Source organism: Podarcis filfolensis (assembly GCF_964270895.1).
Source record: "Podarcis filfolensis genome assembly, chromosome: 11".
NCBI lineage: Eukaryota > Metazoa > Chordata > Lepidosauria > Squamata > Lacertidae > Podarcis > Podarcis filfolensis.
Genome location: NC_139613.1, coordinates 23,441,085 through 23,466,795, shown reverse-complemented (window position 1 = coordinate 23,466,795; position 25,711 = coordinate 23,441,085). Strand labels below are relative to the sequence as shown.

General features: G+C 42.1%; 1 protein-coding gene across 13 annotated transcripts in view; it reads left to right on the top strand.

Annotated features, from left to right (window-relative positions):
- The window catches only part of PDE4D (phosphodiesterase 4D), a 628,032-nt gene that overhangs the window by 590,058 nt on the left and 12,263 nt on the right, over nt 1-25,711 (top strand). For 12 of the 13 annotated variants that reach the window (XR_014539630.1, XM_083576112.1, XM_083576107.1 and 9 more), the window contains 4 exons: nt 19,136-19,229; nt 24,118-24,290; nt 25,045-25,143; nt 25,235-25,399. Coding sequence is in view for 12 of the 13 variants with exons in the window: in XM_083576112.1 (XP_083432238.1) it covers nt 19,136-19,229; nt 24,118-24,290; nt 25,045-25,143; nt 25,235-25,399 (531 nt within the window). In the remaining variant the exon portion in view is untranslated. Of the gene's footprint in view, nt 1-13,732; nt 14,149-19,135; nt 19,230-24,117; nt 24,291-25,044; nt 25,144-25,234; nt 25,400-25,711 lie in introns of those variants that run through there. The other variant, XM_083576109.1, reaches the window with a different exon arrangement.

Sequence of the window (25,711 nt, the reverse complement as noted above, 5' to 3'; positions counted from 1 at the left end):
GAGCTCCACTACAACGCAACAGTAACCATTTTCTGTAACTATCCAATCACTGAACGTCACTTTCGATCCCTTATTTGCATATGTGGACCTGAACTATCTACAGTATCCTCCTGCTGGCCCAGGGTGAGAACTTCAGTATATAACATGTATGCTGCCTCAAGTTCCATGACGAAAGAAAAACAAAATATGAATTACAGTATTTACATTAAATTAAAGTGCTACCCAACCCTATCAGCCCCAAACAAAATTTCTTACAAAGACTTGCCTAGTCCCTGAAGAAGAGCTTTCCAGTTACACAGACCCGTTGCCTATCATTTTGGCTGCTTTGGCTGTGAATCCCAAAGAGCTGTGCACATCAATGGCCAATGAATTGTCTGCAAAGGAAGCCAGTGGCAGTGTTACCTACTTCTGTCCAGTATGAATGAACAAGGTTTTGTTCAAAGACAAGCAGGAATTCAGCTCCATGTTAACACCAGCAGCTTCCTGACACAAAGGCTAACAAAAAAACTACACATGTGTAATGATAAATTCTTGGTCCGAAACCTAATGGTGGATTTTATAAAAGACATCTTTTCTAGGAAAGAGAATTATTTGTTAGGTTATAGAAACAGAGCCTGTGTAAAGGAACACATTTACATTTGGATCGCTCTCTGTATGTGTAGATGGCACACAAACAGCTTTAATCCGTTTGGGAGCTTAGAATAATACAGAATTGAAGAGTTGGAAGGGACCACAAGGGTCATCTAGTCCAACCCCCTGCAGTGCAGGAATCTTATATTGCAAGCCTTTTTATATTGAGAAAATATAAAATATCTGCGTCCAAAGCAGAACAAATCTTCTGGGTTAAGTGAGCACTGAATCAATTCTCTGCTGAAATAGTAATATTGCCCTGCTACCCTTTTCAGGAAGGGGGATGATAGCAGTGCTTCAACAGGAACTGAAGCTTGAGTCAACAAGTCTGTGTGGAGCAGCTTGCAATGTGCCTTTGAAATTCTGCTATCTAGTCAGGGTGATTTATAGGCTCTTGCTCTGGCATGTACATGCTGGGGCCCTACTGGGCTTGTTTGTTTTTGTGTTAGCTCGGTTACCTAGCACTCCACGGAGTGGTGGCTCTTTCCTTTTTTCTTTTTTTAAGTGACACACAAAGAATTTAGCAGGAATACTTCTTCAGAGTGAAGGGGTAAGGTGGCAGGCAGCTGGGGACAGGAAGGGGGTGGGAGAGAGAGAGAGAGGAGAAAAAAATCCTTCACCTTCTCTCCATGCTTTTATTTTAAATTCCCTTCTGCGCAGAAACATTTTGCGTTTGGGGTTAACATGCATTTTAGTTTCTTCATCTCATTTATGGCAAGCTATACATGTTACGTACTGAAGTTCTCACCCTGGGCTAGCAGGGGGATACTGTAGATAGTTTTCACTCAGGTCCACGTATGCAAATAAGGGATTGAAAGTGACGTTCAGTGATTGGATAGTTACAGAAAATGGTTACTGTTGCGTTCTAGTGGAGCACTATATAAGCAGGCTGGCTGAACCCTTCAGTTCAGTTCTGTTCTGGTCTGGTCTGTGAATAAACAAGAGCTGTTTGAAGAATCGCTGTGTCGTCTGATATGTTCACCCACAACTCAACAATACAAGTAACGTTCATAGGAAACCAGGAAAGGGCTCATGAGCAATATTTGGGCCTGAGGCATGGCCTTGAAGATACACGATGCAGCAACCTTGCTGAATCTAAGCAGAAGCTTGGGCTGCTTGGTGCTTAGACAGGAGGAACCCTGTGTGTGTTGCTTTGCACTCCATGATGGAAGGAACATGTGTTGGAAATGTAGTAAGGAAATAAATTGTATCTATGAAGACCTAGAAAAGTGTTAACTTAAGTATCGAAAGGATCAGTTGATCAGTCTTCCTTTTATTTCAAGCTGATTTTTAGAAGCAGAGAATTGTAGAATTGTAGAGATGACCCTGCCCATTGCAATGCAGGAATCACAGCCAAAGATGGTCATCTTAACCTCTGCTTAAAAACCTCCAATGAAGGAAAGTTCACACCCTCCCAAGGGAGTCTGTTACACTTTCAAACAGCTCTTACCATCAGAAAGTTTTTCTTTGTTTTTAGTCAGAATCGTCTTTCTTGTAACTTGAAGCCATTAGTTCAAATCCCACCCTCTGGAGCAGCAGAAAACAAGTTTGCTCCATCTTCTATGTGACCGCCCTTTAGATATTTGAAGACAACTATCATACCTCCTCTCAGTTTTCTCTTATTCAGGCTAAACATACCCAGCTCCCTCAACTATTCCTCATAAGGCTTGGTTTCCAGACCCTTGATTGTATTGGTTGTCCTCCTCTGTACGCGTTCCAGCTTATCAATATCCTCCTTAAATTGTGGTGCCCAGAATTGGGACACGGTACACCAGGTGTGGTCTGACCAAGGCAGAAGAGAGAAGTGCTGTTACTTACCTTGATCTGGACACTAGAATTCTGGTGATACAGCCTAGAATCTCATTAGCATTTTTTGCTGCTTCTTCACACAGTTGACTCATGTTATGTTTGTGGCCTATTAAGACCCCTAGATCCTTTTCACATATACTACTACTGCCAAGTCAGGTGCGCGCCTCCCCCATCTTTTATTTGTGCAGCCGGTTCTTTCTGCCTAAGTGTAGAACCTCACATCTGTCGCTATTGAATTGTTCGTTTGGAACCAGTTCTCCAATCTGTTAAGGTCATCTTGAATCCTAGTTCAGTTTTCTGCATCATTAGCTACCCATCCCAGTTTGGTGTCGTTTGCAAATTTGATGAGCATTCCCTCAATTCCTTCGTCCAAGTCGTTTATAAAGACTTTGAACAACAACTGGCCCAGGACCAAACCCTGTAGCACCCCACCTGCCACTTTTTTCCAGAATGATGAGGAACCATTAATGAGTACTCTTTGGGTTTGGTCAGTCAACCAGCTACAAACCCATCTAAGAGTTACTTCATTCAGCCCACATTTTAGCAGCTTCTTCGCAATAATATCATGGGGGGCTTTGTCAGAAGCCTTACTGTAATCAAGATACACTATGTCCTCAGCATTCCCCTGATCCACCAGGCTTGCAACTCTCTCAAAAGGAAAAAGGAAAGAAATGAGACTCGTTTGGCATGACTTGCTTTTGAGAAACCCATGTAAATGGCATATCATTGCAGGACACATTCCTGCAATACGTTCTTCGGCGCAGATATCACTGATATGAATGGAATTTCCACAAGAGCGTTGTCCGTGCTCTTGAGCTGCAACCACTTGTTGTACTGAGGCTTGTGCCAGGAGGAATTTCCTCTGGCTTTTGTCCAGGGCAAGGAGAACTTGTGCTTCAACTTATGCCCCATTTGCCCTTCAGAATTCTCAAAGCATTATCCTTCCTTGGGGATAAATCTTAGAAGCAGGTAGGAGAAGAAAAAAGAATTACACAGCTCCTACCCACGTCTCTCTTCCTTAGTTGCTGTTTTTTTGGGGGGTAGGGAGACAGGGATGAGTTTGCCTTGTCTGTGGTATTGCTGAGGTATTCATCTCAGAAACACCCGTTTTCCCAGACTCCACACGGATCTCAGGTGTGTAAATAAGAAACAATCCGTGCAAAGCCCTGTAATTTTGCACTTACTGCTGGGCTTCTTCCAGCTGTTGTGTTTAAACCGTGCTAGAAAGCTCTTCTGTGATACCTCCCACTTCTGCAACTGCCTGCTTCAAGGAAACGTCTTTTGTAGAAAAAATATATATAGACCTGCAACTAAATGTTGCAGTGTGAAAAGTTTGTGTTTTCTGTTCCGCCCCCGCCTGGTTTTCAGTCCAACCAGGATTCATTGGGCTGTTTGTGGCTCCCACCCCACCCCACCCCACCTACCCTTAAGATTTTAGAATGTCTGCAAAGCTTGGTGTTTCCCTGAACTTACTGATATCCCCATCATGTACATGGGTGATGCTGTTTTAGCTACTTAAGGCAGTGGCACCAACCTCTGAACATAGGAAATGGAGGGAGCAATATGATGGGAGACTCTTAGTGGTTCAACCAGAGGAGTCTGAACAGTGCTATCCCTATCAATTCCAGCATCTAACTCAGAATGCCAACACCACAATCACTTTTCACTGTCCTCAGACTCAGCAGTAGCAGTGTGATTGTGCTTCGGGCTCAGGAGTAAGAACTGGAGAGAGAATATCAACTTGATGGACGGCTTTACTGCTTGTTAATCTCTTCTCCATACTCCACTCCTCTGGTTTGCCCCATAAAGCTTTCTAAAACAAGCTCTGGCATAAGAGCAAATGAAACAAAAGGTGTTTTTGTGTTGAACTGATATTTGAACATATCTGAGCAGTTCACCTGCAGCTAATGGTTCTGTCAGGAATGCCGTAGTCTCCCAAAAAGCGACATTTTTGTTTGTCTGTGTTCGTTTAAGAGAGGCCATGTTTAGACAAAGACTAAGATGTACTCAAACTGCTCATAAGCGCTTTCAATCATTTCCTAATTGTCCATTATAAAATGTCTTCAGGTTGAAATCACAAGATTCAACTTTGTGCCATTTCATATACAGTGGTACCTCAGGTTACATACGCTTCAGGTTACATACGCTTCAGGTTACATACTCCTCTAACCCAGAAACAGTGTTTCAGGTTAAGAACTTTGCTTCAGGTTGAGAACAGAAATCGTGCTCTGGCGGCCCAGCAGCAGCAGGAGGCCCCATTAGCTAAAGTGGTGCTTCAGGTTAAGTACGGACCTCCGGAACGAATTAAGTACTTAACCCAAGGTACCACTGTATATATATATATAAGAAAGGCAATTTCAATGCATGCTCACCCAGAGGTAAGCGCATTGCATTCGGTGGCATTTAAGCTGCAGTCTTGCTCACACTTGCCTGGGAGTATTGAACACTGGTGCTTACAGCAGAGAAAATATGCCTAGGATTGCACTTAGTTATGTCTTGTCTCTGGGTATATTCCCCCTCTGACCTGTCCATCTAAGAAACCTTGGTTTTGCCCCTGGAGTCTACCCAGATTTTTGTTCAGTTAAGTTCCTGAACTTGGTCCTTGGTCTACAAACTGCATGGGTCATTGGAGCCTTGAACAGTGGTTTCAGGGCTTCCTGCTGATCTCCCTGTGAGCCAAGACTTGGATGGAAAAATAGCCAACCAGCTTGCTTTTGCGTAATTTGTTTGCTCTTTGATGAGCAACATAAGGCAACATAAACATAACATAAAATGGAAACCGGCAGCTAACTTTTTGATTATCATATTCCTTTCCACCATGCGCAAGGCTCTGCTAGTATTTCTAGAAAGATGTGTACGCCTGGTTAGCTCAGTTGGTTAGAGCATGGTGCTGATAATGCCAAGGTTGCAGGTTCGATCCCCGTCTGGGGCAGCTGCATATTCCTGCATTGCAGGGCGTTGCACAAGATGTTCTTCAGAGTCCCTTCCATCTCTGCAATGATTCCATTTATGACTGTCTGTTGGGTTATGGGCCTGTGTCAAGGTTTGATATGGCAGGATGACAACTCCTGATTTCCTCAGACATTAAGTATTTGGGGGCACAATATAACTAAAATAGAGAGGTTATTTAAGTAAGCACATACTCAAGTGTCACCCATTGAAATGGGTGGGACTTTTGCTGGATCTTTTGCTGTTCGGGATACAGCCTTTTATGCATCTGAGTACACAAAGAACTGTGGATTAGTTAGAACAGTGATAACTTCACTGCTACCCCACAGCAGGTGAGAAGAACAAATGTTTCCTAAATATTCACCAATTAGTTTTTGTTGTCACGGAGATATTTTTAAATATTCCCAAGTAATTGGACTTTGATGTTTACTTGCACCTCATTCTTTCCCTTGCTTTCCAACTGGTACTGCTGTTTTATCGTTCTACGTGGGTTACAAATCTCTTTTGAGGGTGCCGGCCTTCTCCCATCAAGGTCTGCCGTCACTCAATTCCACACAGGCTACTTCATCATCTGTTTCTGTTCACATGCTCCTACATGCTGCTTTGGGACAAACATCATCAGCACTTCACAGTCTTGACCCTAAATGCCCCCTCCCCTCGCCTTAGGAAGTTGTTCCTCACATTTCTGGTTTCCTGCGTTTTTAGCTTGCTGACTTTATCCTATGTGTCAGCTTTGCCCATGTTCATTTCACTTCCTCTGATAAAAGCAGGCTTGCATGATGCTTCACCGATATCTGAATTTTTGTGGCGACCGGCAGTATCTTTTCCTAACTGTGACGCATCAGCTCATTGATAAAAGTTACTTATGGGGGGAAAAACACACCTCTGAAAGAGGCTGGATGAAACGGATTCTGTTAGAAAAATAAGAAGTGTAGCTGCCTTTTATCTCTTTCTCGCTTCTTTTTTTTTAATAGTTTTTTTATTGAAAATTAAAACAAGACATACTATCCAAAAACATATCATCCTTGTTTTTCCCCCCATTTTTCCTCCCTCCCCCACAAAACCCACCCACCCCCACCCCCCGACTTCCCTCAGTTCCAGTCTTTGGTTTCTCTAAGAATGCTGTTTTCTGCATGTTACAAAGTTGTATAGATCCTCAAACTATTTAGCTGATTATTATCAATAAAAAGTTTGTGAGTGTTTATTCAAAACCTGCCAAGGAGTCCAGTTCGCTTTGTTGCATCTTCAGATACTTTGTAAAGGGTTCCCATTCATCCTTAAAGTCACAGTTATCCTTTCCCCGTAGCTTATATTTCAGTTTTGCCAGTTCTGCATAGTCCGTCAATTTTTCTTGCCATGATTCTTTAGTTGGCGTTTCTTCAGTCTTCCGTCCTTTTGCTACCAGAACTCTCGCGGCCGTTGTTGCATACATGAAGATGTTTTTCAGATTTGTTGGCAGGTCTTTCCCTACAATCCCCAACAAAAATGCCTCGGGTTTAACAAATGTTAAATGGAACATTTTCTTCAATTCATTGTATATCATTTCCCAAATTTTTTTCTTTCTCGCTTCCTTTAATGAGAGGCATTGACGCAGTTCACATGTAGCATACGAAGCCAAACTATGGCTTTGCATGAATGAGCAAACATACAGTCATACCTTGGTTCTCGAACAGCTTAGTTGATGAACAAATCAGCTCTCGAATGCTGAAAACCCAGAAGTAAGTGTTCCGGTTTTTGAACGTTTTTGTGGAACCTGAACGTCTGACACAGCTTCCACTTGAGTGCAGGAAGCTCATGCCGCCAATCAGAAGCCATGCCATGGTTTTCGAACAGTTTTGGGAGTCGAACAGACTTCTGGAATGGATTAAGTTCGAGAACCAAGGTATGCCTGTATACAGGTTCTGGAGCAAAGACAGCAACTACTGCGCTCCCCTTCTGGACCTGCTGCTGCACATCCTGGGGCGAAGCTACTGTTGGGCTTAGCATTGCATCCAAACTCAGGCCCCACACAGGTGATAACAATGATTTTTCCAGATTTGACTGTTTTAGCTGGGGCTGGTGGGAGTTTCAGTTCCTTGGAGGCAGGGCATTGCCTAGTATTTATCACCACTTCCTTTACCATAAGAAGCAGAAAAGCACATATTGGGGTTGCATCCTTTCACCATGTAATATTTTCTGTGCAATTAGTTTTTTCTGATTGTGCTCTAAACAGAGTCTCAGTATTTATGTTGCTGCTTACAATCTAAAACCTAAATGATCCTGGCTGCTCTGCAGCGAAAAGCACATTTGTTGTCAGAAGCTGCCTTGATTAAGATCAAAAGAACATTTATAGGCAATAAACCAGAAACATAATCTCTCTCTATCTCTCTCTCACACACACACTTTCTCACTCACTCACTGTGTAATAACTTCATCCTGGCAAGTGTTGTGTAGCCCATAAGCCTTACAAAACCCACCGTGAAAGCAGTAGGCAGACAAGGATAGTATTGTGGAGTGTGGCCCTCTGGTGGTGCCATTTGTAGTTTCACCCTTCTGGCCTTGTTTTGAAATCTTAGCCTGAAACAGGATAGCTGTGTTACAAATGCCGTCAAGTGAACATACTAAATGCATTTTGCTGGTTCGAGCCTTGCTTGATTAAACGTTTGATTGTAATTTATTGTTACTTTTTTTATTACTGTAACCCACGTATAAGTGGAAAGTCTGGATAGAAGTTTTTAAAATAAATAAGCGCTCTCTGCTTTGCAAAAAAAAAATCCTCTGCACCATCCTTCCCAAGACTTTGCATACGTGTGGTGCTGAAACGTGGCTCTGTGTCCAACAATATAGATTTTTTTCTTCCTGCCCCCACACCTGACACACATATCCAGTTCTTTTGTCCCTCTCACAGTGGAATTCCAAGCCAGCCTTCGTGAAAGACAGACAGGATTGGAGGCAACTTTGACAACGATTCGCCCAATCTTAATTTTTTTAGTAACTTGCTTTTATAACAGTACAAAATAACAAATACAGTGCAAAGGAGCTGTGCAGTTAATGTCAGTGTCAATTACAGATCCCATTGGCCCAGTCGTGTAGCAGAACAAAAATGAAGTGCTGATTGTGATATAAATAAATTAGGCATAGCTTCATAAGATAAATATTCTTAGCACTGCTTAGGATGATGATATGAACAGCTCCTGTATAGGTTGTTGATAGGTAGGTGTACATATTGTCCAGAATGAAGAAATTTATAAATAAGGACTATAATTTAAACATAAATACAATACTCCTCAACATAGCGGGGGAGAATGGGATGAGGTAACCTGCCTGTGGTTCTTTAAACTGGATTTAAACCAGAGAACTCTTCAAAGAAATGATGAGCCTCTCTTCCTTTACATACGGGTAAATTTATTTCCCCGGTTTGGTAACATTTAAGAAGTCATGCAAAGCCACACTTTGAAGGCCTGAGCCTGTCCCTTAGTAGAGTAACCTGGCACCTTCCAGATGTTGTTGAATTAGTTGTGGTCCAGTCACATCTGGAGGGCACCAGACGGGTGAAGGCTTTAGCTGGTACAGTGAGTAAAAGTCATTTCCGATTTCCAACTTCTCTACAAACTGCTCTATACATAAGTCTGCTGTATATAAACACACAAACCCAAGACTATTGTTAACAGAAATATTTTACTCTACCTATTAATGATCGGAATGCAGTAATAATTGTACCTTAGTTTTCAAAACTTAAACAGCCTTATTCACAACTGCAGACATACAAGTTGTAGTTGACTGCAGTGGCTGAGCAAACTTTGCTAGGTAGTCTGCAGTACAGCAACGCTTAGGAAAAACAAAATAGCTGCTTTAAGATACTGTTTATTATCAGTAGAGGGCAGTATATGCAAACAGAATTGAACAGAACTGTGTAGTGTGCACAAATGCCAAAACTTTATACAGTACATTGTAAAAGTAATTATTACAAGTTTAATGCTGTCGCAAAATCTAGTAGATCAAACCATCCTATTTTTAGCTTTCTTGCTTCTATCCGTTTAGGCTTCAGATGGATCTAAAAAGAAATTGAAACATGGAATTTTAGAACCTAATTCGAACAGTTTCTCTGGTCTTCACTATCCAACAGATTCAGCCTTAGTTTCATTGCCACCCTGTCGTAAGGGTGCACAAGTTGACATTGTAAGGGTGCTGAAGTAAAGCTGCCAAGTTTACAAATGTATTGTGTAAGACACGGTTAAGATACATCAGCTGAAAAAATCTTTGTAACACGTAAATTTCAACATGACCCTTGTGCATCCGGAGCATTGGTGCTGGTGTAATTGAATCACTGATTGAGCCCCTCCTTCAGCTAAAACCAATTCATGTTTTTAATATAAATGTACTCCTGGGATTGTTTTCTTTCACTCTAAATGCTGTTATGTGTAGTATCTAGGTCAGAGTCGCAGAAAAGCATTTCTGAGGAGATTAAAGCTGTGCACCTCTAGCTGCCTATTGTCTGCTCATTTCAGTTTTCCTCTGCATACTATGTAATTCTGTCTCTACAGTCATACCTCGGGTTACAGCCACTTCAGGTTGCATTTTTCGGGTTGCGGACCGCCGAAACCCAGAAGTACTGGAACGGGTTACTTCCGGGTTTTGGTAGTTGTGCAGAAGCACTAAATCGCACTTTGCGCATGCGCAGAAGTGCCAAATTGCAACCCGTGTTGTGAACGCTGCGGATCACGTTCGCAACCCGAGCATCCACTGTATTAGCAAAAACAGCTCTCCTCCTCTGCCCTCTTTCCTATCACTACAGCGGGAGAAATGTGCACAGGGAACAACTGAGTCTTATGCTAACCTAACTTCTGGAAAGTGCCTGCATGCATAAAGAATTTTGCACATATGCTTTGTCTGTGTGATCAAGGACCTGGTCTTTACACAAAGGAAGGTAAATAAATTCCACAAGTGCAGCAGAGCACATACTGCCTGGTGGTTGAGCCCTTCTCTTAATTCACTGGCTCTTGATTAGGACAAGAAATTCAAATTCTTTGCAGAAAGCTTTTCAGGAGGGTTGTGGTCCCCAAAATGCTGGCTCAGTTCTGCAGTTGATGAGAGTTCAATCAGGACTGAGCTATGTTCATGCTGCTGTGAGTGTACTGCAAATCAGGGACTCTGAGTCACCATCTCTGCAATTTCTAATCACTAATGGTGACCAAGATCCCTGTAAATGACAATCCTGCATTTTGCGGGGTATCGGAATCTGAATTTATTTGACTTTCACACCCCCAAAATGTTTAAATTCATGCAGAAGGAAAATGTGACAATTGGAGAAGCTGCTTCCTTTAATAAGTCAAGGCACCCTCAGTGACATGTCATATTCCTCCTCTAAGACTGAAAGCAGACAATAGGTTCTGTCCCCTGTTAGTATATGCACTTACCACACTTCTATTAATAGATTTTTGCCATATTTTGCAAGTGCTTCAGTACCTACAAAATCTCTTTGACTAGGACTACTCTTCAGTCATTGTCCAGATGTTGTTCTTCGATAGAAAACTACATCTCACATAAATAATAAACATTCCTGTTATTTAAATTACCTGGTCTGGGTTATCAGTGTGAAAATAATAGACAGATTAATTACCCAATTAGGTCAGGCCAGCAGACAATCTAAAGTGGCTATTGTTGCTGTGGTTTGCTTAAACCTTTTGAATGTGATAGCAACCCTGGAATTAGGTTACTCTTCTCTGTTCAAGGAATAGTCCCTTAGGACGATTGTCTCTGAACATCCTATTCCCCGTATTATACATAAATGCACCTTAAGAGATCCTCAGTTTTTGTTGCTTGCTGGCCTTTTCTGTTTAGTTCATCAGTGTCACGCTGATAATAGCCCTGGTTTATTATTTTAATCCTGAACCTCACATGTTTTGGGGGTTTGTTAAAGCACCAAAGTATAGTATACCTGGAACTATTTTGAGAATTCTAATGTGAAATTTAGATTGCAGTACAGTGCACAGTTTCAGAGAGTGGGGCAGGTCCTACCCAGCCAGATGTCACCTTGGTGTAAAATCATGTGCTAGGATATGATGCCTGGATTAGAGGTAAAATGGACCAAGCAGACTTGACTTTACTTCATTTGATTTTTGAAATTTAAAGTCAACTTTCATTTTGAAAGCTGGGGATAGCTGAGTTGGTAGAGCATGAGACACTTAATATCAGGGTGATGAGTTTGAGCCCCATGTTGGGCAAACGATTCCTACATTGCAGGGGGTTGGACTAGATGGCCTTTGTGGTCCCTTCCAACTCTACAAATCTGTGATTCCCTGCGGAAAAGTCCTATTAAATTCAGTAGGACTAACTTCTCGGTAAGCATACATAGATGTGGGTTGTAAATTTTGGGGCTCAGGATTACGTAGAGCTGATTCACTTGAATGCTAAACCATACCCAGCTAAACCGCTGCATGATTTCTGTTCTCATCCTGAAGCAAAGTTCTTAACCCAAGGTACCACTGTAATATTTAATCAGGGCATGTACAGGTTATGGGGGGGGGGTAAACCCTAGGCTCCCTTGTATATCATGGTCTGGCATTGTGTGTTAACCAGCACACTGAAATTTTTATTGGGGGAGATGCAAACTTTCTTTATGATTGTGCATGGCAACATTTTCATTTTGGGGAATTACAGACAACGCCCCCACACTTATGTGGGGGTTATGTTCTGGGGCCCCACGTGCATAAGTGAAATTGCGTAAAGTGGGGTGCACCCCCCTTTAATAAGGAAGGCACACAAAGGGGGGAGAGAGAGAGCGCACAAGAGAGAGAGACTCAACCTGAAAATTTCTTGGGGCCTTTCCTTGCCTGCCTGAGGGAAGCCAGTTCATGTGGCAATGGCAGCAGCTGGTCATGGAGGGCCAAGAAGGGCACCCAGCAGAATTGGTGCCAGGATGGGGTTGTGGGTGCGAGGTGGAGAGCAAGGTAGATGCAAAGGTGTCTCCCACAACACATTTATGTACTAAGAAACTCACTACAGTGGTACCTCGGGTTAAATATGCTTCAGGTTACATACGCTTCTGGTTACAGACTCCGCTAACCCAGAAATAGTACCTCAGGTTAAGAACTTTGCTTCAGGATGAGAACAGAAATCATGCTCCGGCAGCGCGGCAGCAGCGGGAGGCCCCATTAGCTAAAGTGGTACCTTAGGTTAAGAACAGTTTCAGGTTAAGAGTGGACCTCCGGAACGAATTAAGTACTTAACCCGAGGTACCACTGTACTAAATACTAAATATTTAATTAAGCAAAACGTGTTTCTGAAAGAAATATAACTCTTGCAGCACATTGTATTCTCACTAGATGTATCACAAATGGAGATTGCCGTTTGCTCTTTGGCCTAATTTCAGTGGAGATTAGTAACACACATATAAAAATCCCTCGTGGATGGTTTCATAAATTGCTAACACTGAAGTTAATGCTTCGTTCAGCTGATGGAGAGAGATGCAGTCTCTGAGATCTTGCGACGCAGTGAAGAAGTTGGTCTTTAAGGTGTTTCCGGATTCTGTGCCGAGTTCCCTGCAGCACACTGACAACCGCCATCCCTCTGTAAATTGATTCTGTTTGTGATGACGCAAAGAGGGGAAGCTGCAGTGCTACGGCAACTCTTTTGTTGACTCTGATTTCTTTGTTCATACTGCTTCACGAAATGCTTGCACCTGGTTTGAAATGTAGTACAGTGTTGATACTCCTAAGTGCTCGTATTTAATTTCTCCCTCTTTTTGGGACATACTGTATGTGAGCTACCAGGCTGACCAGAGGCTGTGTGTACACACCTAACAACGCAATATGGATGCTGTCAGATTGAAATGCAGTAGAATTGCTGCACTGGAGACTTAGCTAAACAGTTTTGCAAGGGTTTTCGTCACGTTCGGCTGTTTAAAAATAAAGTGCTCTAGAAAATGTGCTGCTTTTAAAATAAAAAATGCAGTGAACTAATAAGCCAATGACATTTAACCTGAGCTGAGCAGTCACTTCTGCCTCGTTGAATGGGTGCAATGAACCCCTCTCACTGAGCTAGAAAATGCTACTGAGACACACACACACTCACAAAAGTTCAGCTAATTAATCATGTCTGCACAGAGGTAATGCTGCAGGGAAGCCATTATTAAATGGCATTTAGCACAAAAGAAGAGAACTACCCTTTCCCCAAGAGATTCACCTATGCTGCCCAATCAGAAACTAGCACACACATGTCATGGCTTTTTCTTCTGCTTTTATATATTTCGGCAGGGACGTGATTGGCTCTTATCTGAGATTAATGGGAGGGATTACTTGACACTGGTTGTAGCTTCCCTGCAGATTCTTATTTGGTAGGCTGTTGATATAGAACAAGTCTCTTTCAGCAGCTGAGCATCTTGGCATACATAATTCATTAAGTCGTGGTGTTCTGGAAATATGCAGATCTCTTTCCGCTCTTCAGATTTCTCTTCAGCTGGTGAAATATGTCTTTCCAACCAAGTCCTTGAATTTTACTGCACTTTGGAATTTTGCAAATGGCTCTTATATAACCAGAAGATCTCACAACTGGAATGCCAGTTAGATGTTCTCTTGTGTACCTAATCACAGGGAATCAATAGATCAACAAAACTAACAAACTGAAAAGCAAAATTCATTTAAAAGAATCCAGCATACTTTCCCCTGTTATCTCAATAACAGTAGAGGACTGGAAAATTCTGTTTTAAATTGGTAACCCTAAAAAAAATCAAAAATGCCCGAAGCAAACTATTTACTCTCAGTGTCTTGGGGCTACATAAAGGTAGGAATGTCTTCTTTTTTTACTTTTTAACCATTCTTGTCTGATTTGAAAGCATAATTATGAAAAAACAAGATTGTGGAAATAATTATTTGAAAGCTGTGGTTGTTTTTCTTTGCACTATAGACTGAGACTGTATTGATATATTAGAATAGCTTGTAATATCTAGCTGGTAGCAGTGGAAAGAGATCCTTCATTTTTCAGTCATGCCTGATTATGCCTATAATAAAGTTGAAGTCTGCTTTTTGGCGAATATCAGATTGGAACTATTGTGCCATATTCCATTAACCAAGGGGAACGTAGTTAAATAGATTGTGCGACTAATAATGGCTGAATGCATGCATTCATAATGCTTTCTGATCACAACGTAGATCTCTGTTTCCAAGGATGTGTTTTAATAGCATATTCTGGTTTCCTGTGTGTGACACACAGCTTCAGTTGATTAAATCTCATCTGAAATGATGGGAGGCGGAAAATGGTCTTCCCTGAATGTTGACCTGTCTTACAATTTATACATGCTGAAAATCAGTCTTGATTTACAAAGCTTCTATAAAAGAAAGCCAAATAGGCTTTTCTCTCTCTTCACATTAGCAGGTATACTGATTTATTCATCACATGCAGCATAAAATGCTGTGTTAGATTCCCGGAGTAAATCACGGGGTGGGGTGGGGGCATGTATATCTTCTCTGGGTTGTTCCTTAATTATATGCCCATGTAACACTTCCGCATTATCCTCTTTTCCTTGATATTCATACAGTGTGTTCTTTAATGGTCCAGTAAAATAAAATCAGTGAGCTTCAGTTAAATGCACCATAGTGTTAAATCAATTGCAGTATTGGCTTAGGACCAACAAAGATGTCTTAGAATGCTCAACTTGGATATAAGCTATTTAGGTCATCAGGTACTTTGGTTCTAAAGCAGACCACACTCGCCTCAACCCAATATTTTTTGTTTCCAGAATTTCGAACAATTCTCTTTTCAAGAACTGGTTTTCCCATATGCCGGATAACTTGTTTTCAAATATTACAAGTGCTCTGTTTATGTTATATTGTTAGAGGTGCCTTCTACTTTGCTCAGGATCCTGAGGGTTCTGTCTTCCAAGTACTCGCAATACTTTGCTCCCAAGGAACAATGCCGTTCTCACTTGGTCAAGAAGAGATGAATATCCCGAGTCAGCAAGGAGAATTCTGTGTGCAAAAAAAATCAGGCTTTCACACATGGATTTCCCAGCAAAAGGCTGCTCTGTGTAGAATTCCCCATCCAGCAACCTGTCGTGTGCATGCAGTGCTTCTGCATTCAATGCCGAACAGCTGATAGTTGGTTAGCCCTGTGTATCAAGTAGTACAGATAGCCTATGTGGTTCGGGCTGCTGGATTTGGACTAGGAAAGCTTTCTCCAACCAGATGCCCTCCAGATCTTTCGAACCACCACTCCCATTGTCCCTGACCATTGGCCACACTGGCTGAGCCTGAGGAGGCTTGGTGTCAAAAACTATCAGGAAGGCGGGCACGAGGTTGGAGAAGACTCTGCTAGGGAAGCCTGGGTTCTCATAATCCCTACTCTTCTTTGAAGGTCACTGGGTGGCCTTGGGAAGTTCACCTGCTTGGGCAAGCCCCCAAAATGGGATAATCCGCAAGTATGCTGCCCTGAGCTCTGTGGATATACAGATTTGATAGAACCAGCAGGGGGTGGGGTAACCAGCTGCAAGCAACCCATCCCCCCACCCCCACCAAAAAAACAGGGGGTGGGTATTCAACACTCCCTATTGTGATACTGAAGTTTGTTCTGGCCAGTCACCCCACATGCAGTTTGCAGTTATACACACTGACATTTATTGTGGCACTGAGTTTTCAAGTGCATGCACTATTGTTAATTAAATCTTAGCAAGCAGAGTAAGAACCTCAAGTGATGAGACAGTTTAATATATGTGTTCGGTAATATACTGTTGTACTGGTGTTTGGTTTTGTTGGTGATTTTTGCTTAAGAGATTACACACACACACACACACACACACACACACACACACACACACTTTTTCTCTGCTTTATTTTTCCAAGCTTAGTGCATGAGTTTTGCTGGCTTGCAGGTAGAGGGAATCTTTTTATCTGTGCAGGCTTTTTTGCCGAATCATTAAAAAAAATGTAAGCAGTTGATTTTCCAATGGATCAGTTTTGCATCATTGTGTTTGACAACCAATGCATTTTACATCTGGAGAGAAAGGGATTGAATCCCTTTTAAAATTTGCTATAGATGCAAAGTCCCATTGAAGTAGGTAGGAGTTAAGCAGTTACTTGGAAGTACATCCTGCTGAATTCAACGAGGCTTAGATAAATGTGCAAAGGATTGTAGCCTTACAGCACAATCCTACGCTTGCCTACTTGAGAAATAGTATCATTGAGTTCAATAGGGATTACTTCCAGGAGAGGTTCTATAGGCTTGCAATATTGTGCTGAGTAGGCCCCATACATTTAAAGTACAAGTAATTTTCTCTCTCAAAAAATCCTGGGAACTATAGTTTACCTCTCACAGCTACAGTTCCCAGTGCCCTTAGGTGCCATTGCCCAGCACCCTGAGAGGTCCACTACTGATGCTTGCCCCGGGGCCCCGTGTCATCATTTCCCCGCCTGGCTCAGCACTCTGAGGAGGGCCAGCAGCTGGATTGACCAACCATATTTATATCCCGCAATGCCCCCTTTAATGAGAAATCAAAGGTAGTGTAGCATGCATATGTCCGCCCTTGCTCAGAGCTAAAGACCCCTTGTTGCCATCTGCTGCTGGGGATAGTTCCCCAGTTGCAGAGAGAAATTTGTATGTGCCAGTCCTCGACTGGAACGTTTCTGAGGTCCTTTATGGATGTGCCTTCGGGAAAACACCAGGGATCGAAACAAACCGCTGCTGTCATGAAATAACCAGTGATAGGGACCCTCTCCTACCTTGTGCATTTGCACAAAGAGGGACATACATATCAAATAAGCGCTGCCCAGGAAACAGGTAGATATGCTGCTCATTTGCAGGCTTAACTGTCTAAAGCAAACATGACAAATGAAAGAAGCAGAGACATGTAAATTTAAAAGAGCAAATGAGAGTGGCTGAGCAAAAAGAAAGGAAGGGCGTGGACTGCTTTCAAAGCATGTACCCTGCCCCATTTTCTCTCATTTTCCCCACATAATTTTTGTTTTGTTTTGTTTTCAAGTTATGCAGTTTGTATGGTAAAATGGATATCAGAGAGAAGTGGTAGACAAGGAGTTTGAGGAAAACATGCTCCATGTTCTTTGGAGACAGCGTTGGAGGGAGGGGCATTTGCAGTGCAAATGTGCATTTTGGCCAGTGCAGGTTTTCCATTCATAACCTGATGAGCTGTTTCCAAGCCTCATGTGTGAAAACACCCCTAGGAACAGGGGAAAGGTGCACATCCTGTTTTATGGGGGAGCAGCCCCTCGCTGCCAGGTGGAAATGGAAAAGCACAAATGGCCCATTTCTATCAAGTGTGATGGCTGTCTTTGCTGCCTATGGAAATGTTTGGTGATTTATTAATTCATAGAATCGTAGAGTTGGGACCACAAGGATTATGTAGTCTAACCCCCTGCAATGCAGGAATATTTTGCCAGGCTCAAACCCACAACCCCTGAGATTAAGAGTCTCATTCATTCTCTACCAACTGAGCTATCCAAGCCAGCGTCCATTTCCCTAACGGCCTAGCAAACATGTTTGTCCACCTAGAAACCACAGTATGGAATTTTTCTCCCCATCCACTGCCCTAGTCTTTCTCTCTTCTTCTGTTCATGCCCCCCAGATCATAGGATTGGACCCACGGATTCCTGTGCCCTTGTTTAAGTAGCTAGGAGTTGGCCTCATTGTGCCCTCTCCACATCATCTAACCAGCAGCTAACATTAATGCCATTTCAAGTCAGAAGGGACTGCCGAAGGGAACTTCCTTGGAGCATGAATCATGTCAGCTCTCCCTGGACCATTGTGCCTATATTAAGATTCTGGAGGCTTGCAACTCTTTATTCCAGTGCACTGTGCTGCTGGAGAACTTCAGCCTGTGGAAAGCTGAGCTAGGGGGTTGCAGAAATGGATTTTCTCCCTTGCAGTAAGGGTAGCTGTTGCAGCACAAGCTGCTATATCAACCTAGCTCCCAAATACTGTAGTCTTCAAAATTACACAAACATGTGATTGCAAACCCATTACCAAAGCACGAAATAAAGTTTTGCGGCTCAGGATAATAATAATTAAATATTGTATATGAGCTTAGTAGGCAGAACATCACAGGAATATAAGCTGGAGGGCTTTGTCAGTTGATGCTTGGAGTGGGCTGTTGTATCTCCAGTTTCATGATCTTGTTTTTAAAATGCCAGAGATGCTCTGTTCTTTGTGAGAAAGCTATATCCACAAACAAAAAATGAAGAGTGCTCCAGTTTCCATAGCATGGGGGGGGGGGGGCTGGATGCTTAGCTTTAGATACACATACGTATTTTTAGTGAGCAGATGAGAGCTTTTGAGCTTTTTCATACTCTTTCCAACAAGGATACTTGAAATCGTGCAGGGTTGACATTTTTCAATTTATGTGATGGCTTTTTGAAAAGTGCACTTCATATCAAAATACAAAAATATGGCCTAGGAATATGAGAAGCCAAGAATATTGTTTTCTTTCTTCTGTAGGACAAAAGTGGGTGTGGGTGTGTATAAACTTTTGAATGGCAGTAATCCCCCTCCCCCTCAAATTAAAATCTAGTACATTTGCAGTGTTATTGATCTGTCTGCCATCGTTCCCACAGTTTGCTTTCAGCATCTGTTTATATAACATTAAGTAGAATAATGTATTTCTCCTGGAAATACCATTTGACTCTGCATTATGCCCATTGAAGTGAGCTGGTTTGCTGAATTAAATGTTTGAATATGCCTAATATTAAAAGAAGACTGAATTTTCTCATTGCAAGGACTTCAATTCTTGCCTATTGACGTGTCCTGTTTTTGCTTTTCTTTGCAGTTTAAAAGAATGCTCAACCGGGAGCTAACCCACTTATCTGAAATGAGCCGATCGGGCAATCAGGTCTCTGAATATATATCCAACACATTTTTAGGTAAGCTTACGATTATGGACACTAGTACTCTTTGTGCTGTTCTTTGTGCTTTTCCTTCCTCTCCACCAGTAACATCCAGATGGAAAGTTTATGAAAATTCATATCCTGTGCTGTTGGTTTAACTGCAGTATTTTTCAAACGTATGCATATAAATCACTATTGGTTAAATAAAATGCAGTGTGCCCTGTTTTATTTTCCCACATACTCTTTCCTTTACATTGAATATGTCCCTGTTGTGTTCAGAAAGTTCAATTGGACAGAGTTCTCAAATACTGTTTCCTTTCACGCTAAAATAGAGTATTGTGACGTATTATTTGACAATCTGTGTTCAAAAGCATGATTGCTTATCATGGCACTCTCACACACAACAGCAATCTTGGGTACCCCAAGGTTTGCAGAAGTACAGAAATATTTAGATGTCTCTATCCCCTTCCCACAAAGCCCCAGTGAGGACTGAGTGTACTCATTGGCCACTAAATCCTGACTGGCTGTTTTGAGAGTAAGGTGGAAATGGAATGGAACATCCTGGAGGGGAACCCTGCAACATTTTCTTGCGGGTGCTACATGTTTAATATAGTCCCATTTGCTAAATACTCCCTATCTATCTAAAGACAAATTAAACACGGCAGCTGCAAGCCTAAACTCTCTTACCATGGTGTAAATCCCATTGAACAGTAAGTAGGACTTACTTCTGAGTAAGCATGGTCCAACTGACCAATTCTGATAGTGCTTTATACCTCCAGCTGATGTTGATACTGCTGCAGTTCCCACTGCTGGAAAGACATACTGCTGTTCAGTTTTTAAAATGGCTTACCATTTTAGCAGAGGGAAGTTGCAGCATCGAGCAAAACTCTGTATGCACAATTCTGCCCCCCCCCAACAGTCTTGTTTCTTGGGATTTCGGCCTAAATCTTTTGGCACAGTCATGGTTTTTCTCTAAAGTATTACTTGCATTCTGTGGTTTGGTAAAGAAGTATAAATTGATGTACCCCCTTCAGTCTTTGGGTTGTGTCCAGTGGTTGCTTTGAACGAGCAAAATTGCTTACAGTCCTGCAAAGCAGAACAAATCTCCCCACCCTACTGCATCCCTCTGCATACTGTTCCATAGAATTTCCCACCCCTGAGAAGCAACTTGGGGGAACACAAGGAGGGTATTCTATGTAGAGGAGAGATACATAAACCAGGGGCCCTGTCTTGCACGAATGGATGCAATCTGTAGGTACAACACAATCTTGTTGGATGCATCTGTAGGTACAACACATTGCTTGTTATTAATTCTTCTTTATTTAATTTCCCATAAACAGATATTAATGTGCAATAATACCACTGCAGCCAATATCGCCATTCCACACTTGGCAAATGGGACACAGCTATCCACCCACATGGTACATGTGATCATGCTTGTGTCATGCTAGTTCACACTCATGCCAACAAAAGAAGGCGGCATTGTTGCTCCAGGACCTTATTGAGGACCATTAAGCCTGCACAGTGCCCTGCTCTTCCTGCATCACTCACTTTTGTGGCATCACAAACAGCTGGCCATTGGTGGGACTGAGCAGAGCACTGGCGCAAGAGGTCAGCTGCCACTTGTGCTCCAGAGATAAGGGCTTGCACTCAACTTAATGGGCAGCCTGGTGTGCTTTCCTGCAGCTTATATAAACCATTGCCTGACACAGCTGGCCAACTTAAAATTATGTTGATTATTAGGGAAACGTGAAGAGGGAGACCATTTTGCGTCCAAATTTGCTAGACCAGAACTTGGTTCAGTTCGCTGTGGCTTAAAAACTAAATACCTTTTCCTATTTAGTCTAGATACACCCGAAACAAATCCTTTATAAAACAAAACTTGGCTCTAAGCCTTTGAAAAACGCAGATGATCTCTAAAACTGAATTTAAGGAACCCTGTGTCATGAAATTCTACTGAATATTGATCCAATGTATAGTTAGCAGAGTAAAACTTAAACGTGTTGCAGGATTCCCCCCAAAAATAGACCAGTGCAATTAATATTTCATCCAGCAGAGCTTTACTGCTACTGAAGGCAAATGAGCATAATGGTCACAAATCCAATATATTCAGGATTGGCACTGTCCATAAGAAACCCAGTTGCAGCAGACTTAACTTAAACTTACAATAAAACTAAACCTTAACTCTATATACAGAACACCACACCAGAAGGAAAAGAGATAGAAAGTGAAAGGGAAACCCAGGCTCCTTCTGGCCTTACTTTTATAGTCAGCATGACCTTGACCAGTGATTCTCAACCTGTGGGTCCCCAGATGTTGTTGGACTACAACTCCCGTCATCCCTGAGCTCTGGCCTTTCTAGTTAGGGGTGATGGGAGTTGTAGTTCAACAACATCTGGGAACCCACAGGTTGAGAAAGGCTGACCTTGACTAAAGGAGAAAACAGAACCAGTTTGAATCAGCTGTACTCAACTTCTCTGAAGGAATAACCCAAACACCATGAACTTTCTGCTTGTTTCACACAGAGAAGATCCCAGAACCCTCTTGAATTAATTAGAATAGGAAAGATCACACATCACATCAATACTTTTTGTACTAAGAAATGCAAACTGACGCCCTGGAGAAGGAAGGGATAAGTTTAGTTTCAGAAACTCTGGGTGGAAAAGCTGGAATAAGATTGCCGGCAGAGATGACCTACATAGGAGGATTTTCTCGCTATGACTCACTGAAGAACCCAAGACTTCACTGTCTGCTTGTGTTTCTGTGGCAGCGAGGGAGATGCACACCCTAAGGAAATGTGTCCACCACAGACCTATAAATTGAACTATCCTGTAAGCAGGACTCAATCCTGTGTTATGTTAAGCAACACAGACCTATTGTTAGACCAGCTTGTTTAAACAGCAGGACTGAAGTTTTGGATCTAATCCAAAGGATCTCGTGCCTATATCATTTCAGAATCCCAAGTGGGGGGCAGTCACTTATTTCAAAGTGTTCCTATTGTAGCCTCTTCTCCTGGCCTGTTGTATGCATATGGGGCCATCAATCAGATTGCGGGGAGAGGGTTGAACAATCAATCGGTTGCATGCACTCTTAAGGTGTCACGATCATGCAGCGGACAATACCATGGTATCTCTCCCTCCCCACCGACCAATAGTTTGTATCTGACTTTTGGAGCCTGATGAACATTTCTCATTTCTTCAGCTTTTAATGAGCCTTTATAGCTGGGGTTGGAAGCCTGTTCCATATGTTCTTGAGCATCTCCTCTCATCATTGCTGACGATTGGCTCTGCTAGCTGGAGCTGATGGGAGCTGGAAAACAACCATATCTGAGAGCTGCACATTCTGTACCCCAGCCTTAAAGACTTGTGCAGCATTATCCTTAAAGCTGTGACTCTCTCTCTTTACGGTTCTGGGTCACATTGCATTCATTTCCTAATTTTCAGTGCAATGAGCTTTGCTTCCTTTGGGAAAAGGGGTATGATAGGAGCCCTTAAACTCTTTTGCAATCCTTTCTTAAAAGAAGAATTTTGTGTTTACGGAATGCAGGGAGGGGAAGGGAGAAATATTTTCCAGGCTGCAGAACAGAGCCCAGCACAGATAGTGTTAGCTGCTTGCTCACTTTGAACAAAACCTTAGGAAAACCCATGGAATTCCATGCCCCATCTAAAATCTTCCGGACAGACACTTCCTTTCACTTGAGTTCATCTGACAGTTCGCTTTACGATCCTCTCTCATGATGGTCCTAAACTTTGTGCATATGACTGAAGCCATAAACATCAAGGCAGGCACACGAGTCACTGCTCTTCAGCTACTGTTGGTTTGTGCCAGTCAAGTGCTCTTCCTTTCCTCTGTGTTTTATTTAATTGGTGATCAAGAGAGGAGCAGTACAGGGGGAAGGAATGGATGCCCACGGCTAAAAGTTGGTGACATTTTCACTTCTTTGCAGAGATTCTCTGCTGTTCCAGTAAGTGCTAGTCTGCTCGGAAAGGTTACAGAAAAAGAGAGCGACAGAGATAAGAGAAAACAAGCATGCTAAATAAAACACAAATGTAGCCGTGGTCATATTGCATCCCTTTGCATTAATGTTGGTTGTTAGGTGGAGCAAACAGTATGCATACGCTTCTTTAATGCTCTTGAACCCAACATTGTCATTTCTTGTTTTTATTTTGTGGAAAGATGAGATCAGTGAAGAGAATCTCAAAACAAAGGTGATAATTTTACTGAAACAGCTTAATTACTATGCTGTTGTGAGCCCGGTTGTGCTAGCTGGAGTGCTTGCACTGGCTTCCACTAATAGAACTGGGTAGTTGTATCCAACGCAGAATACTTTTTTATCAGTATTGCTTTTCTCACAACTCTTGAGTGGCCATTGCTTTTCCTCCTGTTGTACAGATGGCAACACAGCCTTGCATTTAAGCACTTAGCTATTAGGCAACAACAAATTGCATGTGGTCAAGTACATGGAATTTCATGTGAGTGAGTGATGGAAGAAAGATGGTGCATTCTATCCTTCCCATGTGCTCAGCATATAAACCAAGTGAGCTGCTAGGAGAGAATAGAATTATTCCTCTCTTCTATGCCAGTCCCTACCAGGCTAGTATTTTTGGCGTGGTGGTAAAGCAGGCTAGTAACTTTTGCAAGTTTATTTACAAGGCTGTTGTAAAATTAGACTGATGAGAATAAGTGATCTGTTTAAAGCCATAGTAAATCCATTGCTAATCTTGGATTTGAAGCCATCTTTTATGAAGTCAACTGTACTGGCTGATTTCGCTGCTCCTGTTTTTTTTTTAATATCTATGAGTCATAAATCTACTGTAGGGATGTTTTGTGAAAGGCTGACTTTGGTTCAGAGCTGAACTTTTACAAGACAGTTCTAATATACAAACAGATTAACAATTTTCTTTCCCCCTCCCTCCTTTCATAGACAAACAGCATGAAGTGGAAATCCCATCTCCTACACAGAAAGAGAAAGAGAAGAAGAAACTGCCGATGTCTCAGATCAGTGGAGTGAAGAAACTGATGCACAGCTCCAGCCTAACCAATTCGAGCATCCCAAAATTTGGAGTCAAAACTGACCAAGAAGATATTCTGGCCAAGGTAAGGGCAGTGCTGCTCTCTAGCTGGTTTCCTCACTTATAGTGGAGCAATGTGACAGGCCGGTAAATCACATCCACAAGTTTGCCCACATTAGTATTTATTTACACTTCACTGCATGTCCACTCTAGACATGGCAATTTTCCTTGAGGAGAGTTGTCATTGGAACTACATTAGTGGACAAGTAAAATTAAAAAAGGAATGGAAAAATGAGACCTGCAGTATTTATGGTAGACTTCTGCATCTATAGCATTTCAACAGAAAATTGGTTGGTATGCTTATACCAAAAGAGCCTCAAGCAAGGGGTGTAACATGCAGATGGCTCCAGGTTCATTCCCCATCACCTCCAGGTAGGGATGGGATTCTGAAACCCTGGAGAGCTGCTGCCGGTCAGTGTTGACAGTCCTGAGCTAGATGGATCAACAGTCTTGGGTGTTCCTTAAGCTTTCCCCACTTTGACCATTATAGTGCTCAGAACATCCAAAAGCACTGAGAATAGCAATAAGAGTATAGCATTTCTGAAGGCTTTCCCACTGATCCCTCTTATTACTGGGTATCAGTGTACTAGTGAAACAATTCCATTCCATTTCTCTCTCTGAAACAAGATACTGCCTCCCTGTTTTAAAGTCTAGAAAACTGGTAGCTGACACACTGAGAATGACTGGGATTGGTAACAGCAATCCAGTGTTACGGTTTTGCATAAACCTCGTTGAAAAACCCGGTATTAGATTCTGTTTTCTGCTCGGTTTCATTTTAGGAACTAGAAGATGTAAACAAATGGGGCCTCCAGGTGTTTAAAATAGCTGAATTATCTGCGAACCGACCTTTGACTGTCATCATGTACACTATTTTCCAGGTATGTGTAACAAAAGGAGACTTTTCCATTTTCCATTTTCATCCTTTGCATGTATTGTAAAGGCAGCCATCTTTTCTCTCTCTCATTCCAGGAGCGGGAATTATTAAAAACATTTAAAATTCAACCAGACATGTTAATAACTTACTTGATGACACTGGAGGACCATTACCATGCAGATGTGGCATATCACAACAACATACATGCTGCAGATGTTGTACAGTCTACGCATGTGCTGTTGTCCACCCCAGCTCTGGAGGTAAGTTCACAGAAACAGAAGCTTTGTGTCACGGAATCCACAGACATCAAAATCTTCCCCTTGCTTTATTGCAGGAATCCTGCAGCATCTGTTTGCAAGATACTCTAGTCAGTTCAGTGGAGCAAAAAATACTTCTGTTATTTATCTGCATCCACCATTTGTATGCTACCTCATAACATAAAGTTCTCTAGGCAGCTTGAGAGACACAGACTTTGTTCCTGTTTTGTTTGCTTTTCTCTGAACTGAAGCGTAAAAGGCATGTTTTACAGAAGCTGTGAAATGTCCCAATTGTATTTCCGCGTCAGCTTTTCA